The sequence below is a fragment of the Plectropomus leopardus genome, chromosome 10, assembly GCF_026936395.1.
Source record: "Plectropomus leopardus strain MGB_pleo_1.0 chromosome 10, ASM2693639v1, whole genome shotgun sequence".
NCBI lineage: Eukaryota > Metazoa > Chordata > Actinopteri > Perciformes > Serranidae > Plectropomus > Plectropomus leopardus.
Genome location: NC_142185.1, coordinates 19,458,692 through 19,481,131, shown reverse-complemented (window position 1 = coordinate 19,481,131; position 22,440 = coordinate 19,458,692). Strand labels below are relative to the sequence as shown.

The 22,440-nt window shown below is 39.1% G+C and overlaps 1 protein-coding gene across 1 annotated transcript; it reads right to left on the bottom strand.

Annotated features, from left to right (window-relative positions):
• Positions 1-1,514: 1,514 nt before the first annotated feature.
• col28a2a (collagen, type XXVIII, alpha 2a) lies at positions 1,515-20,475 on the bottom strand. The gene is made up of 35 exons (XM_088083874.1): positions 20,340-20,475; positions 19,228-19,802; positions 17,690-17,710; positions 17,519-17,578; positions 16,359-16,412; positions 15,212-15,256; positions 15,092-15,118; positions 14,960-15,004; positions 14,796-14,840; positions 14,070-14,123; positions 12,950-13,018; positions 12,757-12,825; positions 12,544-12,612; positions 10,834-10,902; positions 9,826-9,894; positions 9,642-9,710; positions 9,282-9,350; positions 9,109-9,180; positions 8,873-8,941; positions 8,691-8,762; positions 7,951-8,019; positions 7,125-7,193; positions 6,962-7,030; positions 6,799-6,867; positions 6,079-6,147; positions 5,810-5,878; positions 5,508-5,576; positions 5,336-5,416; positions 5,183-5,218; positions 5,062-5,098; positions 3,937-4,494; positions 3,488-3,810; positions 3,160-3,397; positions 2,194-2,385; positions 1,515-2,111 (listed from the first exon to the last, which is right to left on the bottom strand). Exons 1-35 carry the CDS (start codon positions 20,473-20,475, stop codon positions 2,107-2,109), a joined length of 3,711 nt encoding a protein of 1,236 aa, XP_087940000.1. The 3' UTR covers positions 1,515-2,106.
• Positions 20,476-22,440: the final 1,965 nt, after the last annotated feature.

The window sequence follows — 22,440 nt, the reverse complement described above, 5'->3', positions numbered from 1 at the left end:
GAAAATGCATGACCCTCTCTCCACCATAAACTAGTTGTTGGATTTAAAAAAAAATACCATTTGATGTTTGAAAATTAAAAGTTGAAGACAAATCCTGGAGTTGAAAAAAGTCATGGGTCTTCTATCTTGTCCTGCTTGGGAGAGATGACCAAAAAGTAGAAGGACAAAGCAGATTTTGGGGGAAAAAATAGTTCTTTATTACAAAAGTGTAATGTGCAGGAGAATGTGGATTGGACGACTGGCTAAAGGGTTATGTTCTTGTGGTACCTTCAGCTGGAGGTGTGGACAGGATGACCAGCTGGGAATCATGGCAGAGATCACAAAGAGGTCTTGGCAAAAAACACAAACAGGCTAGTGGGCAAAAACTGTAGAAGGTAAGAAATACAGCTGGACTTGGCTTGCGACAAATCTGTGTCAAGGTGTCAAGATGTTCTATTGGAAATTTGAAAATTCAACAATGATCTCTGTTTGTACAGTTTCTGGCCACAATAACTGGTGTAATTAGGGTGATTTTTAAAAAGAAAAACGTGTTCAGATGTGGAAGGTAAAATAAATACAAAATATGGCCATTCAAAGCTGTATGCCCCTCCCCTTATCCAAAATAAAAATACATAATTCCCTCTGCAGTACTTAAAAAATACTTGACATGCCCCACCCTTTTTGCATCATCCCCTTCCCTCTCATAAATAATAAAGAATCCCTAAATACTTTGTTATTAATCTGTCTGTTGTCAGGGCAAGAACACATCACTAATCTAAGTACTCTAAACTCCTTACACAGCACACACATTTTGACTTGACAGAGTAGGAAAACCACAGGTGTTACTAATAACCGTAACGATGGCTCTGTTATATTCAGGTGTCATAAGCCACAGCAGTATGACAGTGAGCCAGCACGCACAAGAGCAGCTAAGCTGAATGCTGCCCTCATTAACGTAATGTTTTACACCTGTGCATTTCCAACTAAGACATGCCAAAATGCCTGATTTGAAAAAGGCCAGCCAATTACTATTTTTTAAGAGCCCTCGGCTATAGCAAAACAGAGAAGCAAAAAGTTGATATCACAGAAACATGTTTTGGGCCTTTGCTTTATGAAACATCTGCCCCTCAAATAATAGTGTGGTTTAAAAATAAAGTGATCCTCCCCATGACTGTGGAGTGGAATGGTCCAAAGTCAGCTAATAAAGCCCAGCGGGACTTCTCATTAGTGAACTATTAAAGGCAGCTGTGCTACAAAGACCTAACTAAGATGTTTAAAACACATGAGCAGGGAAACATAAGACATGTTTTATTTATATACCAACATCAGTGCACAAGAGGAACACTCTATGTGCTTTACATTAAAAAACACATTTTTAAAGTTAGATTCAGATCCTTTTTTTGTAATTATTTAGTTCATTAATGACAGATGATGGTTATAGTGGTAATAGTAATACAAAACAGACAAACCACCTTCATTTTATGTTTTATTATTAAATATAAAACATTTATTCAGATATACACACACTGCCCAAATAGACAGGCCTTAAATGAATTGCAGAAAGTCTCAATCTTCATCACAAGATGACGATTGTAGTAGACTTCTTAAAGTAGTACCCAGACAGAAATGTCTATAACAGCTGCCAGTTATAACCCAAACAGACACATTGTAAAAACAACAAACAGAAAGCACACAAAAATACACAGCATATTTCAGTACATATGTAAAGCACATGGCTCATAGAGGTATATGATCTACAGGTTCATCTAAAATTGTAATAAAAGTTATTATTTAAAACCCAGGATACACTCGAACCCTGAATAAAGGATTTACTCTGCTTTATCAATGCAGTTTCTATGAGGTAATAACGTCTGTTTTTATAGAGGTTAATCTTAGGTTATCAATTGGGTTGGAACAGCAGCATACCAAGAGCTTTTAAGGATTTGATTGAATTTGTCATGACTTTTTAGCAGTGTGTTGCTATTTTATTTAAACAAAATTTGTATGTGAGGACAAAAGTGCATAAAATTATTTTCTCAACCCAACTCTTAGAATGCATCACATTAAAATAGCATGTCAGCAGAATGTGGAGTAGTAAAGTCCACTTCCTGATGCTTTCTTCTCCTTTTATGCTGTAGACAAAACAATACAATGTTGAGATAATAAAAAAATAAAGAATGTGCACATTTGCTGCTAAAAATCATAAGAAGTTACCTGTTCTGAATCTAACGCAGGTCTTCTTGCATTCATCCTCTGTTTCGTAGCGGTTGCCGTTTCCTCCGCAGCCTCCATACCAGAACTGTGCGCAGGCATCGGCCTGCTTGTCATAGTACCACTGGATGGTGTAGTCTCGGCAGGTGCCTTGGTCCAAGCTGAGGTTACAGCGGGGATCGAGAGCAGGGGCCTCTAAAGAAGAAATAAGAAAATATTGTACTTTTACAGATGCATGTTTTTCAAAGAAGATTAATCTACTTAATGGGAACTGGCTTTTTCCACAGCAGACATTTTGACATATTTGACTAAGTCATGGTAGGAAGAACATATTACTTACTCCACCACATTAAACTGACAGCTTCAGTGACTTGTCAGATCGCAATTTTTCCTCCCCTTCCCATCCACTGAAAATCATGGTTTTCCAGATTTTGCATTGGAGTATTTATGATAAAACTGAAGAATTACGTGTTTCTTCATGTGTTGAGAACATTCTCCCACTTATTGTGACAAAGAGATCATCATTGCTGCTGATCAAACTACCCAACAACAGTATGTTAAGGAGTTAAAATGAGCAAAACGTTAAACATCTACAGCAGTAAAATGCATGAATGCAGCAGTAATATTAATCCAAAAGTAAAATAGTAATATAATTCCAACTTCCAAGAACTGTTTACCTCACAAAAATACTCTGACATTTCATAATTTAAGTAAGCTGCAGTTTGCTGATTATACATTTTATTTCTTACTCGAAAAAAGGTTTTAAATGCAGGACTTTTACTTGTGGTATTGCAGTGTCATAATGTTACTTGAGTGCAGGATACTTTTCTCACCAATGCCCTGAAACCAAAGCAGCTATATGTAATTAAGCCATCACTACTTTATTATTTACACCTGCACTTTCTTTTTTTTTTACTCTGACACATCAAAATGTCCTCAGTGAAGAAGTTAAGCAGTTGCAGTACTCACCTTCAGGCGTGACTGGATTCACTGCGGGTTGCTTCTGATTAGTGTTTAAAGATAAAACTGAGCTCAGTGTTGACACAGATGCTGCAGATGAGGATGAAGAGGCCTCATTGGAGATGGAGCTTTCTTTCCCATGAGATAGAGTTGTTGTTTTGTTAACCAAAACTACAGCAGCCAAAGCTTTACTGCCCCGTCCATGGATTCTCAAGTCTAAATCTTCACCTTCATCATCTTCCACCACCTGGAGTAACACGACAACATAAACACGTTGTAATTAAGACGAAAGTAACAACAGTATACTGTTATGAAAACAGGGAATGAGTTTTTAGACCTGAACAGGGAGAGGATCAGAGCTGATGGGAAGTGTGAAAGTGTCTCCACGGCCTCGGCTGATCGTGCGTCTGTGATTTTGAATCTCGTCTTGATAATTATTACTATTTTCAGTGTTCCCATATCCATTATTTCCATAACTGTAAACATAACCATTATTCTCATAGCCATTGTATCCATTGGTATTCTGCCCATGTCCATTGTTTCCATTAGTGCCATGCCCATGGCCATTGTTGCCATTCCAGTGTCCATTTGTAATGTGATTGTAAATGACGGCTCCATTTTCATCTTCACAGAACTGGCTGACCAGTTTAGACTCCAGTGCTGAAAAAAGAAGTTAAGAAATCAGTTAGGTGCTTCACAACCTCTCAGCTGAGAGTAATTATAGCTGTGTATTTTAATGAACGCACTGCTTAGGGCATGATATTTACAACATCTGACGAATACCACCTGGTAGAGTGTTGAAGTCATCAATAAGGTACATGTGTTCACTGTCGGGGTCTGAGGCAATGAGGTTGAGCTCTTGCAGGAACTCCGCCTGTGTTGGATCGGAAGAATTAACAATCCCCAGGGCGTACATCTCAATGTTTGCAGCGTGAGCTTCCCTCACAGCTATGTCGAGTTTAACAGGCTCTCGTTTGTCAGTTTGACCATCGGTGATGACAATGGCTACTTTTCTGACCCCAGGCCGAGCGCTGAAGAAAGCCTCCTGAGTCGCCTTTCTGATGGCGGTGCCAGTGTAGGTGCCTTCACCCATGTAAGGCATTTTTCTGATCGCCTCCTTAACGTCCTGCTTGCTCATGTAGCGAGCCAAGTTGAACTCCAAATGGACGTGCAGACTGTAAAGGACCAGTCCGATTCTGGTGGCGTTGCGTCCAATTGTAGTCCCGTCCACCAACCTGATGACAAAGTCCTTGATGATTTCAAAGTTCTCGGGGCCGACGCTCTCTGAGCTGTCGATGACGAACACAAGTTCCATTGGCCTTTCTTTGCACTTGATGCCGCATCCTGCAAACAATGAAATTCTGTCACTACTGTGAGAACATTGATGGATTTTTAATCAAGCTTGGGCCCAACTGTGGGCTTGGACTGTCCAGGTTGATGTATAACGCAGTAAGCAAATAAAGCAGCTCAACACACTTTCCCTCAGAGTTGGTGGAGACAAAAACGGAGCTCGAAAGAAAGTGAGTGTTGGACGTACGTTTGTATGATTGACATAAACATGAATCCAAATGAATGTTAATGTTGCTCCGAGTCTGCTTGATGAGTAAATGGGAAAATATTTGCCAACATGTTTGCAACATACATTTTATAAGGGTAAAACGTGCATTTTTGCCCATCAGTTGTTATTGCTATAAAACACTGTAGCTAATGCTGAAAGAATCTGAACCAAACCATTTACAGCTGACAATAACACTTTTCATACTTGTTCATACTTCTGATCTACATTCATGCCACCAGTCAGTTCAAAGTAACACTGATAACAGATTTATCAGATCTCACTGCACAATGCATTCCCTTTGGATACCACCTACCTATCAACACCTCTATAATTAACTAAACTTGTAGTCTTACCACAGATTTCTTTGATCAGCTTAATTATGTCTTCTCTCTAAAAAATATAAGAACATTAATATAAGTACAAAATCACATGAGTTCATTAAATGTTCGAACATAGTTGAACTGATGAGCTTACTGTGAGGCCTGGGTCTCCTTTTGCTCCTGGTCTTCCCTGGGGTTAGAGAAAACAATATTACTGTTTTAGCGCAGTGCATTGCTTAATCAAGATTTAAGTCGTCAGTGTGATTATGCATTTAAGGAAGTGAAGAATAAGAGCTGTTTTGCGTACTGCTTCACCAGGAACTCCAGAATCTCCCATGTCACCTTTTGTGCCTTTCATTCCCCTCTCACCCTGTGATCCACGATCACCCTGTAACATGAAAACGTGATTCGTCAGCCACAGATCAGTTAATCAGATGTCGCTAAAATGTAAAATGTTAAGGTACATGTAGGTCTACCACCTTAGCGCCAGGAAATCCATCTCCTTGAGGCCCTCTTGGCCCAGTCATACCTTGAGCTCCTGGCTCACCCTGAAATTATATTTTAGATTTACTGTATCATATAGGAGCTTTCCACACTCTCAGCAGATCATAAATTGTGTTGTGTTTTGTCTTGCAGCTAGTTTTTATGTTATCAATAATAAGTCCATCATACTGCTTCACTCTTGCTGGACAAGAAAACACAAATGTGAATGAATTGTGATTATGAAGAGCTTAGCAAGTGCTTGAAAGACTGCACTTATGTAAATTGTGGTAACATTTACCTTTGGGCCTTGAATACCCTCTCCTGGAGGGCCAGTTGGACCAGCAGGCCCTGCCCTCCCGACATTACCCTTTTAGAAAACATTTAGAAATAATCAGACAAGTTTATGAAATAAAAAACAACTTGAAAACTTGCATAAATTAAATAATCATAGTAAAACTACTAACCTCATATATTTTCAAATGTTTAATATGTGTTGCTCTGAGCAATGCTTTAGATTTCTTTGTTAATTTTGGTCAGATTGAACAGTTTGTTAGTTATCTTTCTTACAGGTAGTCCTTGTAAGCCCTCTCCAGGTGGGCCGGGCAAACCTGGCAATCCTCTAAAGCCAATATCACCCTGAAACAGACATGACATCATCAAATGCACTATGAGAATCCCCATACATCAACACAATTACCAGAATAAATGGTGGCATTGTACATTTCTGCATATCACATGTATGCAACATGTGTATGTTATTGTGTAGCGGATATATTGATACTTTATTTTTGTTCTTTTTTTCAACAATGCTGTGGTTAATGTCCGGTTAGTTTAGGCACAAAAAAACACTTGGCTATGGTTGACCTAAAACACTTGCTTTTGGTGGTACAATTATCAATGGAAATGCTGAAATATGTCTTGCTAAAAAACTCTGCTTTTGGTGGCACAATCGCCGCTAGGAATGTGGACACTGTCTAAAAAAACTGGTATTGTTATTTGTTGACCTCAAACAGTGGTCTTCATTAGTCTGCAGCTTGGCAGGCATCTTCGCTTGGTGTCACGCCATCCATCATCTCCTTCATTTACTAATGCCAAAGTCAGCTCATGTACATGTAATCTGAACTACGTCACTTAAAAAATAATATGACGTGTTAAATTTACCAATGTAACATAATTTGCGGAATAAAGAAATGTACAATGCCAACATTTTCTAGCAACAACTTGGTTGAATATGTGTAAACACATATAAAAAACACACAAAGAAAACAAAAAAATGTAGACACAAACCTTGGGACCGGGAATTCCAACTCCTTCTGGGCCTGGCTCGCCTGGTAAACCTGGCAGGCCTGGAGGACCCTATGATAAGTACATAAAAATCAGTTTAGATCAAGCCAACTTTCACAGGATTTACTGATTAAAGATTTTAGAGTTAAAAGTTAATGATACAAACCACTGGGCCAGGAAGGCCTTCACCTTTTGGACCAACTGGACCAAGTAAACCTGTATGGCCACGTTCACCCTGGTTAAACAAAATTAAGTGATGATAACAATCAAAGTTTTTCTGATAACAACAGTATTGTTAAGATATGTTCTTAAAAAAGTGCAGTGTTTACCTTTGGACCAGGTAATCCATGGCCTGGTTCCCCAACAGGACCAGGGGGACCAGCAGGACCCACATCACCCTACAAACAAGACAACAAAGTCACAGTGTTGAATGGCAGAAACAGTTATTTGATGCATTACTGTCACGATCTTAGATTTTGTGTAATATTGAGGACTGTTTTGGGGTTTTGCTGTTTGTGTTTTCCTGGTTTCTTGTTACTCATGTTCTGTTTCCTGTTTTATTTTGTATTTACACTCCTCATGTGTCATGCTGGTTTTACCTTCTGTTTTTGAGTTTTTCCCTGATTAGTTTCACTGGTCTTTTATCAGTCTTGTTTGTCCTCCCTAGTTAGTCTTCCTTGCACACCTGTTCTGTTTCAGTCTTGTTTGCTCCACCCTTGTGTTCCTGCCACACCCTCGTTTGTTAGCCAATCCCTGTGTTTCCCTCCTTTTCCTTGTGTCCACCTATCCAAGCTGTGTGTCGTCATCCTGATAGTTCTCTGTGTATATCTACCTGTGTGTTTCCCTTTGTCCCTTGTCAGTTCATCTGTTGTCCTGTTATTGTACCCTACCCTTATCCATGTTTCTCGTGTGTCATTTGTACGTTGGTTTTTTGGTTACCTGTTGTTTTTTGGGACACTTTTCAGCATTATAGTTCAATTTTTGTTTGTACACCTGGCTGCTTGTTTTATTGTGCATTTGGGTCCTCATCCAACCTCACCTGTGACACATTACATCACATCAGGCTCTGTCTGGCAGCTGTTCTGGCTGCCTGCTACTTGTCTAGCTTGGTGCCAAGATCTGTGTTAAGAGACAGTTTGATATGTTTTTATTTACCTTTGGACCTGATATGGATCGTCCTGACTGTCCCGGCAAGCCTTGCTGACCTGGTATCCCACGTTCACCCTAAAAGATGAGAGTAGGTTAGAGAGCCTAGAGAGGATTAATTAATTAATCTATATATTAACAATACTTGCGTGGATATTCATTAAAGAATTAATGGAAGGAGCTGCTTGTACTACCCCAAATGAAATAAAAATATAAGACAAGATTTTTTCTTTTTCTAGCCCGTTTCTCCTCTACATATCTGAGCTCAGTGTAACATCAATATGAGATTTTGACCATTTTCTCATACTTCTTAAATTCAGCCTTCCTCTTGTCCAAGCATGATCTTAATTTAAGATCCTAAATTGCTTCTTTCTTGCAGTCAATTGAGACAAAAGTAACATCTAAAAGAAAGCCTGATTGGCTGATAAATGAAGCTGAAGAATTTGGAAATTCATCTCAGTGATGATCAAATGTCAACATTGTGTATTTTATCTGTTCTCAGAGTTGAGAAACCTCTGAGAAGCCTATGAGCACAGCAAAAGAGCCCCTGCTGATTTAGTCTTTTGCTCCTTATTTCTCCTATGGATGAGGTTTAGGAGAAACAGATGAGAATTTAGTAATCTCCAAATAAGAAGCTGATTTATTTATAATGAGACAAAGACAAGACTATTTGGAGCTGCAAAAGTTTCCTCTGGGACTCCATGGAAGCTATCAAACAACAAAATACTTCATTATCCATTAACTCTCACCTTTGGTCCAGAAGGTCCTGAGACACCAGGAGGCCCGTGTAACCCCCGAATGCCCCTCAGACCCTGGTCACCCTGGGAGGAATTACAGCACACATCATTTAAATTAACATTTGCTGTTGTATAAACTGAACACAAGTATATCAAATCAATATATATAATCAATATATCAATCAAAAACATACCTTCTCCCCTTGAGTGCCAATCCCTTGTGCCCCCTCTGGTCCCCTTAAACCAGGTAAACCAGCCTCACCCTACGAGAGGAGAGGTAGATGAAGCTTTTTTTAAACCATCAGCTGTGACAAAATTATCCAGTCAAGTTTATTTTCATTGTAAACCAATGGACAAAGGAAAGGAAGGTAGAGTACAGATACTACTTGGAAATTAGGATACGCAGTGGAAGATTTTTCTCACAGTTTACCTTCTGACCCGGAGCGCCATCCTCTCCTGGAAGACCAGGCACGCCAGCCAAACCAGCAGCTCCAGGCTCTCCCTGTAACAGCAGAAGAGTATTATTGAATTTTTGATTCAATAAATTAGCACTGCTAATGAAGACAATAGCTAAAGTGGTTCAGTTTATCCAGGTTGCTTTACCTTTGGACCCGGCTCTCCAACGCCTCTCTCTCCCGGGGCTCCCTGCTCCCCCGGTAAACCTTGGTCTCCCTAGAAATAGAAATGCCACAATGACATACAAAACTAAAATAAAAATATATCAAAATTCTCAACTTGTTTGGTTTGTTATTTGTTTATTGTTTGGCTGAGCATTTACATTTTATCGTACAATATACGTAAATGCTATGACTTAACCTTGTTAACAATGAAGTAAGAGGACATTATTAAATTGTAAAGCTTTGAACCTTGTGTGAGGGGTCACCATTAACCACGACGTCACTTCTCTCTGACCATACAAGCAGATACAATGTTGTATTTCATACAGCAGGTGTTTTAACAAACCTTAGGTCCAAGTAAACCTTCTCCTGGATGTCCTCTGGCTCCTGGTGGACCTCTTGGACCCTCGACTCCCTGAGCAGAGGTAAAGATTAGAGGGCTTTCAATGCAAAATGACCCATTACTCTGTGTGTATACAACGAAGGTCAGTGTGACCTTGTGAAAATATAAATGAAGATATTTTGCTGACCTTCTCTCCCTGTATGCCCACTCCTGTCTGTCCCATTGGCCCTGGAAAACCCAGAGGCCCCATGTCACCCTGGAAGTAAAACACCACAGTATCAGTTCTCATCGACTCCCTTAACAACATAGGTGTGCACATATTACATATCTAATCAATATATAAAACAAAACTTAAAACAAAGTCCCCATGGTTACACATTATGTTCTCTGTGTACTGAGTAGATGACAGAATAGTTAGAATACTAATAAATATTGTCATAGGTTCAGCTTTGTCTTAATACATTATCACATTCCCACCACTAGTAAGGAACTGTGTGACAACATTATCTCCTTTCCTTTCATTGGCAATCTCCAGGTTTGAAAAATGAAGCCAAAAACTGCTGTTCTTTGAGTGGCTAATTGAGTCTGGCTCCAAAAAAGAGTCAGTCCTCAATCCTCTTAAAATGCCCACACTTCTCAGCAAATAAACATAAACATGTTTATAGCCTGGAACAAAAGTGGTTTTGATCTCTTAAGCCAATTTCGTCCTTCATGACAACTGTACAGGGGTGATTTTTTAAAAATAACTCACCCATTTACATTTTATTACTGTTAAAAGTTACACGTAATTAAGCGTGAGCCACTATGAGCGACAGCGGACGACTTTGTCAGATCCACCTCTTGGTCATCCGCAGCATCAGCCTCTTGCATAAATACGTTCATTTTTGGCCTCGCCCAGATAGCAACAGACAACATGCTGAACTCTAGGCTTCAAAACAGGAGACCACAAACCAATGGTGTGATGCCTCGGTGGCTACATCCATTATTTTGTACAGTCTACCTACAGACACCTCTAGTTTATTTCACTCAGTTAGGAAGCAATAAAGAACATATAATTGCAGCCTCAGTCTCTATGAGCCGTCTTAAAACCTAGAAGACATATGGGCTCCCCTATAGGTTTCATCAGAGCCTTTGTTGTGTAGACTTGAGTATTTGCAGTTTATCCTCTTTGTTAGACGATAAATTTATAACCCACCTTATCTCCTTTGATTCCTACACCCTGTTGTCCCCTTGGCCCCCTCGGGCCAGCGAGCCCCCGCTCCCCCTGTGAAACAAAATCAGGTTATCTGTGTCAGTTACATCACAGTGCCTTGCCTTTGGGTCACAGCCAAGTCTGCATTGTTCTCAGTAAAGACAGTATGGAAGGAGAGCATGTTGGCTCCTGCTGTCCTCTTTTGATTGATGCAAAACGATCCTTCACACAAAGAATGGAACGTGTTTTTTTTCTTCATGGCACTTGTTGACTGTATGAACTTTTTTTCAGTGCCAGTGAAACATAACGTGAAGAGGCTGCTGATGAAAACATCCTGAGCAACATCCAAAGAAATGCAGACCTGATCATATTACTATGCTTACTACTAATATGCACTTTAAGGATTGCATTTCAACTTCGTTGTACTTGTACAATGACAATAAAGACATATTCTATTCTATGATGCAGTTCTTTTTAATCTTACTTGGATTTCATTCATTAATCTCACTCCATTGTAGTCAGGGCTTTTCCATCCTGCTGCTATAATAAAGTCCTAGCATAATTTACACTGTAAGCTGTACACCATTGCCTTGCACATCTTGTCAACGCCACGGTTGAATGCCAGCTATCTCCTTTTGAATGGGCAGAGTTTACTGTAAAGCATATGTTCCATAGTGCAACATGTTGCAGCATGGTGGGAAAAGTCCTGGTTTTACAGGCTCAACACATCAACAATAGAGTGAGTAGTAATGCTAGAGTGAACACCTGAGTCAGTGAGTCAGTAAGTAGGAACAGGGTGAGATCTGGTTTTGACAGAAGCAGGTCATGGGCTGAATAAACACACTTCATATAATGATAGCTTTTGTTTTTCTGGAAACTGATCCATACATTTCTTTATGCGGGTAGTTATTGACCTTGTTCAAAATGAAAGCAATTAGTCACTGGTAAGTGGAAATAATCTATATTGCTTTTAAACATGCAAAAGATGTGAATTGTTAGAAATTACATTCTGCTTATCAATAAAATAATATCTGCAGAACCTCATTTTATGTTGATATTAGCTCGACATCAAATAAGGCATATAATTGAATTAACTTTCGATGATGAAGTTGGACTTGAAGCCAGAGAGAAAATCAAAGAATTGGTTCATTTCCAGCTTTGAATGTTGCATGTCACCCCTACTGCTCCCTCCAAATGTTTCCTGTCAGCAATCAATTATAGTGTATATGCCACATCAAATAACTGATCCGTAACATTAGAGACTGATAGAGTGCAGCAAACTGTGGTTCTTCATTTATTTATTGACTTCTTTAATTAAAGTTTCTGCTTAATTAGGCTTTGATTGCTTTCCCAGCAACATTGTCTAGGAGATTTATGCAGCTCCACATATTGAGCAACCTGTACGTGTTGTTTTTATTAACAGAGTATTTGATGTAGGGGATTTCTATTCTGTATTTCAATGGATATCTGTGTCCCTGTAGACCAGTGTTGATAAGCTCTGTTCAGATGTATATGTGCTCATACACAATGAACCATTACAATGTCATTAACAGTGCATGAGTAAAGCTAGACAGTCCTCTACAAGCATTTAGCATTTCTCTGTTTTCTGTTCTATAGAAAATATTAGCAAAGCATTGTGGTATATTCTAGTTTTGACCAAGACAATGTTGTGATAGCTTTAATGAGTCTCTGAATATAGATGTGAAATATTACCTTTGGTCCAGGAAATCCCTCACCATGAGGTCCTTTTTCCCCTTGAACACCTTGTGGTCCTTGAGGTCCCTGTCAACAGAGTGTGCAACATGTCACCCAGGTTCAGGTCAAAGCACCCATGTGGTTTTTTTCAACAAATCAGAACTGCTACTGAAACAAAAATGGATATCACAGACACAAAAACATTCAACACACAGTTTCTTCTTAACTTACAGGAGGGCCAGGCTCACCCACGCCATGGGGACCAGGAGGACCTGGTCGGCCCTGGAATCCCATGTCACCCTGTAGATTTAAACAGTGACCTTATTTAATGAAAGAAACTCAAAGAAGTGCAGATAGCCAATAAACAATCACAAAGTACAAGAAAAATATTCACAGGATAATCTATAATAATAACCTAATTTACCTTTGGTCCTGGAAGTCCAACACCAGTTTCCCCCTGAATTCCTGGAAGTCCAGGTGGGCCACGTTCCCCCTGTGATCACAAACATAACAACATTTAACATCACAAGGATAAAAGTCCTGTTGTGTTAATCTTTAAAATAACTCCTCTGTGTTTTTAACCTCTCCCATCTCTTTTTATTGTGTAATTAAAGTCTATGCTGTACCCCTGAAAAGCACATACAAACTCCAAGCTAAACTTGATTGTATACTCACACACACACATGCACGCAAGCACACACACACACACACACACACACAGATTGGATGCACCTTTAAAGCTGAAAATAATGCTGTAAATCTATATATTATATATGATCTCTTCCTGCAGGTTGGGACAAATAAGACCACCAGTAGCGTCTCGAAGTTCAAGAAACCAAAACAACAGCGCCTCAAATAAATAAAGAACTGCTGGAGGGTCTTTACTACATCAAAGCTTGGATAAATTACAAAAAAAAATGCTTTGGTTTGGGGTTACGTTTATCTTAAAACGAAATGCTCACTTGATTGTGAGGTCTGTGAAGTGAGAGGCACAATTTAAGTTCCATGTGGAAAATATGCAAAATATGCAAAATATGCATTTTTTGTCAAAATAAATACACATAAAATTACTATGTGAAAAGCTTGTCTTACAGGAGTCTTTTTAGGTACATATACACAAATTATATGACATAGGGACCACCAGGAGTCCTGTTTATCTTTGCAAATGCTTCCTACAGTACATGTCCCGGCATGGCGAGACACTGACTTAACTTATATGTTATTAATTGCAGGTCTTGTTTGAGAGGCTGACAATGCTGTAGGCACTTCCCAGTCTGTATTTAGGAATAGGATACGTCAGTTGAACCTGTAGTGAGATTTGTTGCTGTTGGCTCATCCCCATGCCATAATGATGGGGAAGAGTTTGACTCATTGCCAAGTGCTCACACATGTTAATTACCAGACAAACAGGCCTGTGTGCTGCTAGGTAAAGACCGGGGTGATAAAGCTCAAACCTCTAGTTTAAACTAATCATAAAAGGAAATGTAAAGGTCACAGCAGATGTGCTCAATGAGGTAAGTAAAAGTTACTCAAAAGGGGCTGACCTGTTTTCCCTGAGGGCCCTCTGGTCCGATGTCTCCTTGTGGTCCTAGTAACCCCTGGACAGGAACAATATATAGCACCACCATAAATACAGAATATCCAGAATAATATGATGTGCATGTGTGTGTGAAATTATTTAGTGATTTCTGTGGCCATTTTTTGTTGTATAAAGTTTTCCTCTAGTTTAAGAACTAACTAATGCATGCAGCAGTCCAGTGAATATTTCTCACAATACACACTTACTTTAATCTAGAATGTCATAGTTTATAAGTATACCTGCATATCTATCTAGAATCACAACATCTCTTCTCTCTTTTGTCTGCTTGTCAAAATAGTATAATGGGTTAACTATCAAAGAGTTGTGAAATCATTTGCCTGAAGTACTCTGTCTTTCTACATCACTATCTTCTTTTAAATCATTTTTGAAAACGTATTTTTATCAAAAGGCATTCCTATAATTTCTCTTTAAAGGATTATTATTAATATCATATTGTACCTTACATGTGACAGTGCACTCAAGTCTTGCACTGCTCTATTTGATTTCTTTTGTGTTGCATTTTTTGCTTTTAAAATTTCTCCTGTGTGTATGCTCTTTGTGATTTTATGTGTAAATCACTTTGTAACATTTGACTTTGATAAGTGCTATAAAAAAAGACTTCATTCTTCTTATTTTTATAAAGACAAATGAACACATGAACTGCATATTTTATTACTGAAATATTACTGACCTGCAGACCTCTAAGTCCTCTTGCTCCAAGTGAGCCCTCAGGCCCCTGAAGCAAATCACACAGAGAAAAGAAAGATCATAAGACCAAACAGAGTATGTACAGTAGGAACAATGAAACTGGAAATCTAATATTAAGTATGTGTGGTGTTAACAGTGCTGCTTTACCCTGTCTCCTTTGATTCCTGGAGTGCCACACTCGCCCCTCTCACCCTGTTTGGAAATTACAAGTATTGAACAATCTTGGATTGTTTCCAACAAAAGAAAATGTTGTCATTGTCATTAATCTAAATCACAAACCTGCTCTCCTTTGTAACCTGGTTTTCCCTGCAAGTACAATTATTGAGATGTTATGTGTGAACAAACTATAAAGACAGACTTAATTTTTTCTTAATTTTGATTGTGTATTGCAGCATATACCTCAGCACCCTCTCGCCCAGGTAGACCACTTAGTCCTGCTTCACCCTGATATGACAGAAAGCACACTGACTCATTAAACAAGAAACAAAAAGCAAAAGAGATGAAAAAATGACACACTCTCCATTTGATTGTTAGCCAGCAATAGAAGGATAATACAGGCTGTCAAGGCTGACTGACTAACTCAAACATACATTGTATACATCAGTCAAGATGTACAGAAAGAGTCTACAAGGCCAGAAATCAGGACCCTACCAGAACCTATTTATCAATTTAACCATCTTTAAAAGAATCTCGAAGAGCTTGGTCAGCAATGGTCAGCACCAATTTCAAGGAAAGGTAAAGCTGCAAATGTTCAGTGTGACAATGATAAGTGTTCTCTGATAATAGAGCCCGATGGGAGCATGAAAAGAGACTAAAAGAGGGCCTAAAATTGAACCTTGTGGTGCTCCACTGGAGATTGGTGACAAGAGAAAGAAAAGAGAAGAAAAATTAGTAGTGTTTTTAAAAACAACTGCAAAGCATGAACAGAAGTGTTATTTGAGTTTGCATTTAGTATTTAAGTATTTGCTTGTTGAGTGCATTCTGTCCTTTGGACTGAGTTATGCATTCATTGAGACACCCACTCATGCTATGTTTTTACATTCTGTGCTCTGTTTGCACTGTTTTAATGCTGCATTGCACATCTGAGCTATTTGTACAACTTTAATACTGCCCAATAGACTCTATAATGTTATATCTTTTGGCACATTAATTTTTATAGCATTGGTAAGGAAGTTACAAGCTGAATCTTGTACTTAAATAAATAATAAAGATGGTTTGTTTATCCTCATGACCTTAAAAGGTCCATATAGACTAAAGCAGGTAATGCTTTGTTGTACAAACAAAAATATTTTATGTCATAAGGATTACACGAAAATCTCATAAATCTCTACAAATTGACTTTTTTTTTTTTTAAATGACTAAAAATGACTAGAAAACAGCTTTTATAAACATCCATTTTTAAATTTTACCAAACATGTTACAATTTATTTCTGGCAACTTTTTTTTTTTCAAAAATTCAAATAGAATTTAAGTTTGCACTCAGAAGGAAGGCTATTATATAACACCTGAAAGAGCCCGCCAGCTAAGAAATTCATAGTACACGCACCTTTTGCCCTTTGACCCCTGGGGCACCATCTTCTCCGGCACGACCTTTTTTCCCCTGAGGAATGACACAAAGTCAGAGTTGATTAATTTTTCCAGTGACATATTGCTCACCTCTTGGTGTGCGCACTAAAATCATTTAAGACAAACAGGCCTATGACCCAATACCTGGAAGTAAAGGTTATTGTAACCATGTAAAGTGAAAGTGCAGGTAGTTTTTATTGATGGCAGGCGATGTTTGAAAAAGTCAGGAGGGAAAAAGGTAACTGGGCCGATGTCTAAAATGTGTTATATGCATGTATGTCCTTATGCATGTGAGGGCTGTATGACAGTTAAAACCATAGGTGGACATGAGGTGTCTTGTCCACAAGGCCAAGGGTCACCGTCTTGAGCTGCACCTGGATGGCGTGTGTCAATTGCTACTCCCCTGAAATCACTAGTTTGTGGCCATTAAACTAATGAGAGCAATTATGAGAACCTCTCTGTCTGAGTGTAAGAATTTGAAGAATCTCTCAGAGGAGAAAGCACCTGGTTAATAGCCATGCAGCTGTCTGTCAGCAACATGATTATATCTGCCAGGTCGCTGGAAAGCTTGACATTACCTGAGCTGTAGATTATCTGAGGACAAGAGGGGCGTGAGTGAAAATGTGTGTGTGTGTGGATCATCTTCTAGCATCTCACAGAGAATATGTGGTACTCCATACTACAGTCCCTCTATCTCTACGTAAGTGACTGTTGGAGTAGGAGTTGTATGTTAGATTTATGGTGGCCAAAGGTCCAGTTTTATAGGGTGTGGAGCTCTAAACGAGGTGCCTCTGGTTTCCATGGGGGACACCTTATGTTACATGAAAAATGCACAATAGCTGACTGAGACTGGGTAAAACAAACATATTTCTCCAAGAATATCAGACCACAGTCTCTGATCCTCTTTGCCTGTTTCCATAGATCTGCTTTCAGAATGTGGGACGGGACCACCCATCCATTTACTCTGCTTGTGCAAATGCCTGCAAGCAATACTGAGGAGGAAAAAAATCAAGTAAAGGATCTTTTTAGATTTCTCTGCACAAGATTTCAGGAAAATCCTTTCTTCTGATCTGTGACACTTCAAAGGAAAGTGGTCTTTGCTTGTGGGATATTTTTTAAAGTTTGAGGCTAAATACTCACCGTAGGCCCGCTTGGTCCCCTCTCGCCTTTCTCACAAGCACATCTCTGAGCCAGAGGGCACTTCAGAAAAAGAGACATGTTTTCTAAGCTGACATGAATCTATTCCACATACCCTCAGCTAATTACACATTATTGAATGTCAAAAGATTGTCTAATTGTAATAATACTTACTCCTTCATCAGCCAAGCCAGTCTGCAAAGAAAAAAAACATTGATGAGTGACTGATAGAATTTGAATTTTTGCAATATTGCAATACCTTAGGAGGATTGTTCAGTCATTGCTTAGTGAAGTACATCCATTATGATAATAAAAAGCAGTTCAATATGTCCCATTAAAACTACCAGACCAGAGGTGGGACCAAGTCATTGTTTTGCAAGTCACAAGTGGGTCGGAGGTCTTTGAACAAATGTCTGGAGTCAGTATAAGTCCTGAGTCGAGTTCCAAGTCAGGGCAAGACTCACAAGTCCCTGGGGCGCCCGTTAGCTCATCTGGTAGAGTGGGTGCCCCATGAACAGAGGCTATGCCCCTGCTTCAGTGGGTGCAGGTTTGACTTGGACTTGCAGCTCTTTGCTGCATCTCATCCTCTCTCTCTTCCCCTTTCATGCTTGTGCTGTCATATAAAATAATAAAGGCAAAAAGCCAAAAACTCTTAATACTCTTACTCTAAATACTCTTAATAAAAGACAGACAAGTCCCAAGTCTTTAACTTTGAGTCTCAAGTCCTTTACACTTTAGAATGATAAATTATAATTACATATCATGAATGCTTTTTAAAATCTGTATTTATTTGCTGAAACAAGTTGTGTCTTTGTCTGTGATTTATCACTTGCGTGATTTGCATACTGCATTCTTTGTTGTTGTCGTCGACCAATACATAGTTTTTGTGTGCCAACAAAAGTGTCTTTAGTTTTATACCTTTTACAACTGGTGTTTACTCATGTAATGTTAGTTCTTAATGGGTCTCTCCAGCAACCTAATTAGATGCTGTTGGACTGGTTCAAACAAAGTGGGTCACCTGGGAAATTAAGTGTTGACTCGCTGTGAGTAAATAGCGTTATTGTTAAATGATTCAGGAAATGAAGGGAAACTGATTTGTGGCACACTTTATAAATGATATACTTTTCAAATTTTGGGCTTAGAGGGAATATATCAAGTATTTTCGAGTCAAAAGGCTCAAGTCCAACTTAAGTCACGGGTCATTAGTGTTAAAGTCCAAGTCAAATTGCAAGTATTTTTGATTTTATAAAGTCGAGTCTAAAATCATCAAATTTTTGAGTCTAGTTTGACTCAGGTCCAAGTCGTGTGACTCGAGTTCATACCTCTGGTACAGACATTTTAACTTATCTGAAGAAAAACTGATAGAGAAATAAAATTCCTGAATACAATGTATAGAACAACTTTCTTTCAGAACGCTGAGTCACAGACAATGAAAGTGAACTAAATAGTTACTGTATAGAGAAATTGTATGTATCCTAGGGGATCATGCATATGTCAAACAGTATTTTTCTAAAGCTGTGTAAAAAGCTTCAAATCCAGAGCTGTCATAGACCTTCATTCATTTGTTTCTCCAGAGCATTGTCATCATTCCACCTCTATACGAATACCTGAACAAGCCTGTCCATGTGTCAACTCTGAATGGATCCTCATTCAAAGCAAACATAATCTCTCTTCTCAGTGGTGTCTGCTGAAAGATGAGGTATGATACTCACAATTTCTGTGGCGATTTTTTCAACAATGTCTTCATCCTGTAAATTATAGAGGAAGCGGGAGGCCGGGGAGCTGGCGAGTAGACGTAGCTGGGCTACATTTGCTGGCTCGTTGGCTGCACGGGTGATGCCCAAAGAGAAGAATTTGATGCCTTGGTTCTTGGCATCAGCAACAGCAGAGAAAATGTCAGGGTTTCTTGGATGGGAAATACCATCTGTGAGCAGCACAGCGACTCTGATGCTGCTGGGGCCGGACTCCTCCAGGTAGATCCTGGTCATGTTGGTGATGGCGTAGGTGGTGTAGGTGCCGTGCCCGATGTAGACGATGGGAGCTATACGGGCCTTGAAGTTATCTGTGCCCCTCCAGTCTCTGAGGGTTTGCTCGGTGATAACATGACTGCTGTACTGCAGCAGAGCCACCCTGAAACTCAAGCTGCGGCCGTTCTGCAGCTGTACCCCTTGGAGTCTGTCCACCAAGTTCATGCTAAACTGCTTCTCCTGTTCATGATTGTCCTTGGCACTCTCTGAGCTGTCGACCAGGAAGGAGAGCTCCAACCTGCAGTCCTCATCTAGGATGGCTGTGTGCACACAGAGCAGGATGAAGGATGTTCTATTGGCAATACATCATGTTTTTAAAGTTCACTAGGTGACTGATTTCATTTAAATTTCACATGATGTCAAAGAATTGCATTTTTATTTCTTAGAAATTTGTAATAGTTCAGACAGGAAAACTGCAGATTAGTTCAGGCAAAGACATGAACAGCACATGATGATAATACTGTAGCAGTGGATACATAGCTGTGGATTTAAGGCGGAAAGCAGGAGATATGTCCCCCTCAAAACATGTGTATGTGTACCCCCTCCAGTAGAAACATGAGGTAGAATAGGACATTTTCAATGATATTAAAGGCCTTTCCACCATAAATCAATGCAAAAATAAACCAGAATGCAGGAAATTGAGTATATGACACTCAAGATTTCCTGGGGGAGGACCTCAAAAGTCCATTTCATGTGTCTCCCCCCAGTGCTATAATAACTGCAACAAAAAGACTGTTGTTATTGTGAGAATTAAATTATTTTCATTCATTTTATTCTTCAGTCATTCTTAATCTTACCTTGTCCATCATAAATGTTTGCAGCCTGAGGTTTGGCTCTGGATTTCTTATTCGTCTTCCTCTCTTCATGAAACTCTTGGGCCCAGATGCTGCTCACTGCTGTCACCAGCAGCACCAACTTCGAGGAGAGGAACATCTTTGTGCCAGCTATGGAGAAAAATACAAAGACAAAACCTCAGTTTTACTGTCCACAAAAGTAGTTTCAACATCAAATCAGATTGAAGTTTGATGTAAATCTCAAACAAAAATATCCTGTTGATGTAAAAGTGGAGTTTAGAGCAATTGTCTTAACATCAACTCACAGTCCAACCTCCTTTAGAGATGCTGCAGTTTCTATAATGTAAGTGTCCGTTTTTGAGTGCAGACCAAAATGCAGACTTGAAAAATGTAGCAGGAACAGCAGAGGACCGGAGTGCACAGTGAGCTCACTCACGGAACAGCAGCAGCAACATCAGTCATTCTGTGGGACGAAGAGTGAGACACCTTGAGACACTAACTCCTCCTTTATAAGGAGGCACCAGCAGACCAGATCCCACTGAGTCTTGCCAGGACTCCCGCTCTGCCCTCAGGCAGGGGATCTGGACAATGTTTGCAACAGTGAAGCAGCACTATGCATCACTTCACGTACAATCAGCTGTAGATATATAAGTTTGTTCGGGAAAACTCATTCTTAAATGTCACAGATTAACAGCTATATTGTTGTGTATGTCTATTGTTTTAATTGATGCGTTTCAGAATGTTTTAACTGCCTGCAAATTCATAGATTAGTCAGAATAGATGGAAATGTAAGGACTCGTGCAACTTTTTAAAAACTCACAATACAGTTAGATAGTTAAATTGATTCTGAAATACTTGTGACGATGTATTAGACTGAGTTTTGTGAGGTACGCCTTGGATAATATTGGTTTAACCATTCAGAAGTTTTCTGTCAAAAACAAGGGTTAAAAAGAAACTTAGAAAATTAGAAAAAAAAAACAATAAGAAGAAATTTACCTGAAAATAAGTAAAAAAGGAAGTAAAAACAAAAACAAACAAAAAAGTGACCTAAAAAAATCCCGAACTTTGAAAAAAAAAAGCGTATTCATTTTTTTCTGTAACAAAATTTTCAATATACAGTTATATAACAGTTTTCTTTCGTTCTTTTTGAATCTCACTATTTTAAATCTGTAAGTTCAGTCAGTGAGCCTCGCTTACAAATGTTGAATATAAACTACAATAGGAGTGCATTAGAAGACAACAGCACTTGGACAAAATTGGGACAATAAAACTGAGTTAAAAGCATTTTTAAGAGGTGATATAAAAAAGTGATGCCTGCATAAATTCCACAGGTATAGGTGAGGTTTTAAAGTTTAAAGGGCTTTAATGGCAAAGGCCTGGTCACCTTTGGTCACCTTAAATGACCATGCCTAAAGAAAAAGGGGATTGGGGGGTCAGTGATTTTCTAAAAGAAGTATAAACTCACTAACTAATAGTAACTAGTGTTGAGATGGTAGAAATGGTCAATTAGATCTAGTTGTTTTAATTAAGAAACAGCATGTGATTGCAGCTTCTCAACAGCAACCTCAGCTCACTTTAGTGCACATAATGAACCTCTTCTTGGCTGTTGTGATTTATTTCCTTTAAAACTTTCATGAAAAGGGGGTTGCAACCAGAAGGCGAGTGACACACAGTATTTCTTAATAACTGAAAGCTGTAGGTGGTGCTTCACCTTCCAGACCCTACAGGACGACCACCTGCCTATTCACTAGTAGAGATGACCTTTTAGCGTATTCTTCTCGGTGGGGTTGTGGTCCTGTGCGGACTGGCTGAGGATTCATGGCTGCCTGCTATGCCCGAGGTGAAGAGGTTTTGTATTCCACAGCTCCAGGCAAGAAGTAATTAGAGGAGACTCTGACACAAAGGAATGTTGCACTGAATGATGGCTTGACAAAATCCACACCATCACTTTGCTCTATGATGAATGACATCCATTCATAGCATTTCTATAGTGTTTCTGTATGCTGGAAATTACTATAAAGTGAGGTTAACTTTAACGTGCGTCTATCACAGACTGACTGCTTTTGTTTATGTTTCTCATTATGATACTAGTAATAACAGAAGA

Coding starts and splice junctions, on each gene's coding strand:
- col28a2a (XM_088083874.1), bottom strand. CDS start 20,475: ATGTTCCTCTCCTCGAAGTTGGTGCTGCTGGTGACAGCAGTGAGCAGC. Junction 12,826..12,949: donor TTGGACTTCCAGGACCAAAG/GTAAATTAGGTT, acceptor TTAAATCTACAG/GGTGACATGGGATTCCAGGG. Junction 9,181..9,281: donor TTGGAGAGCCGGGTCCAAAG/GTAAAGCAACCT, acceptor CTGCTGTTACAG/GGAGAGCCTGGAGCTGCTGG.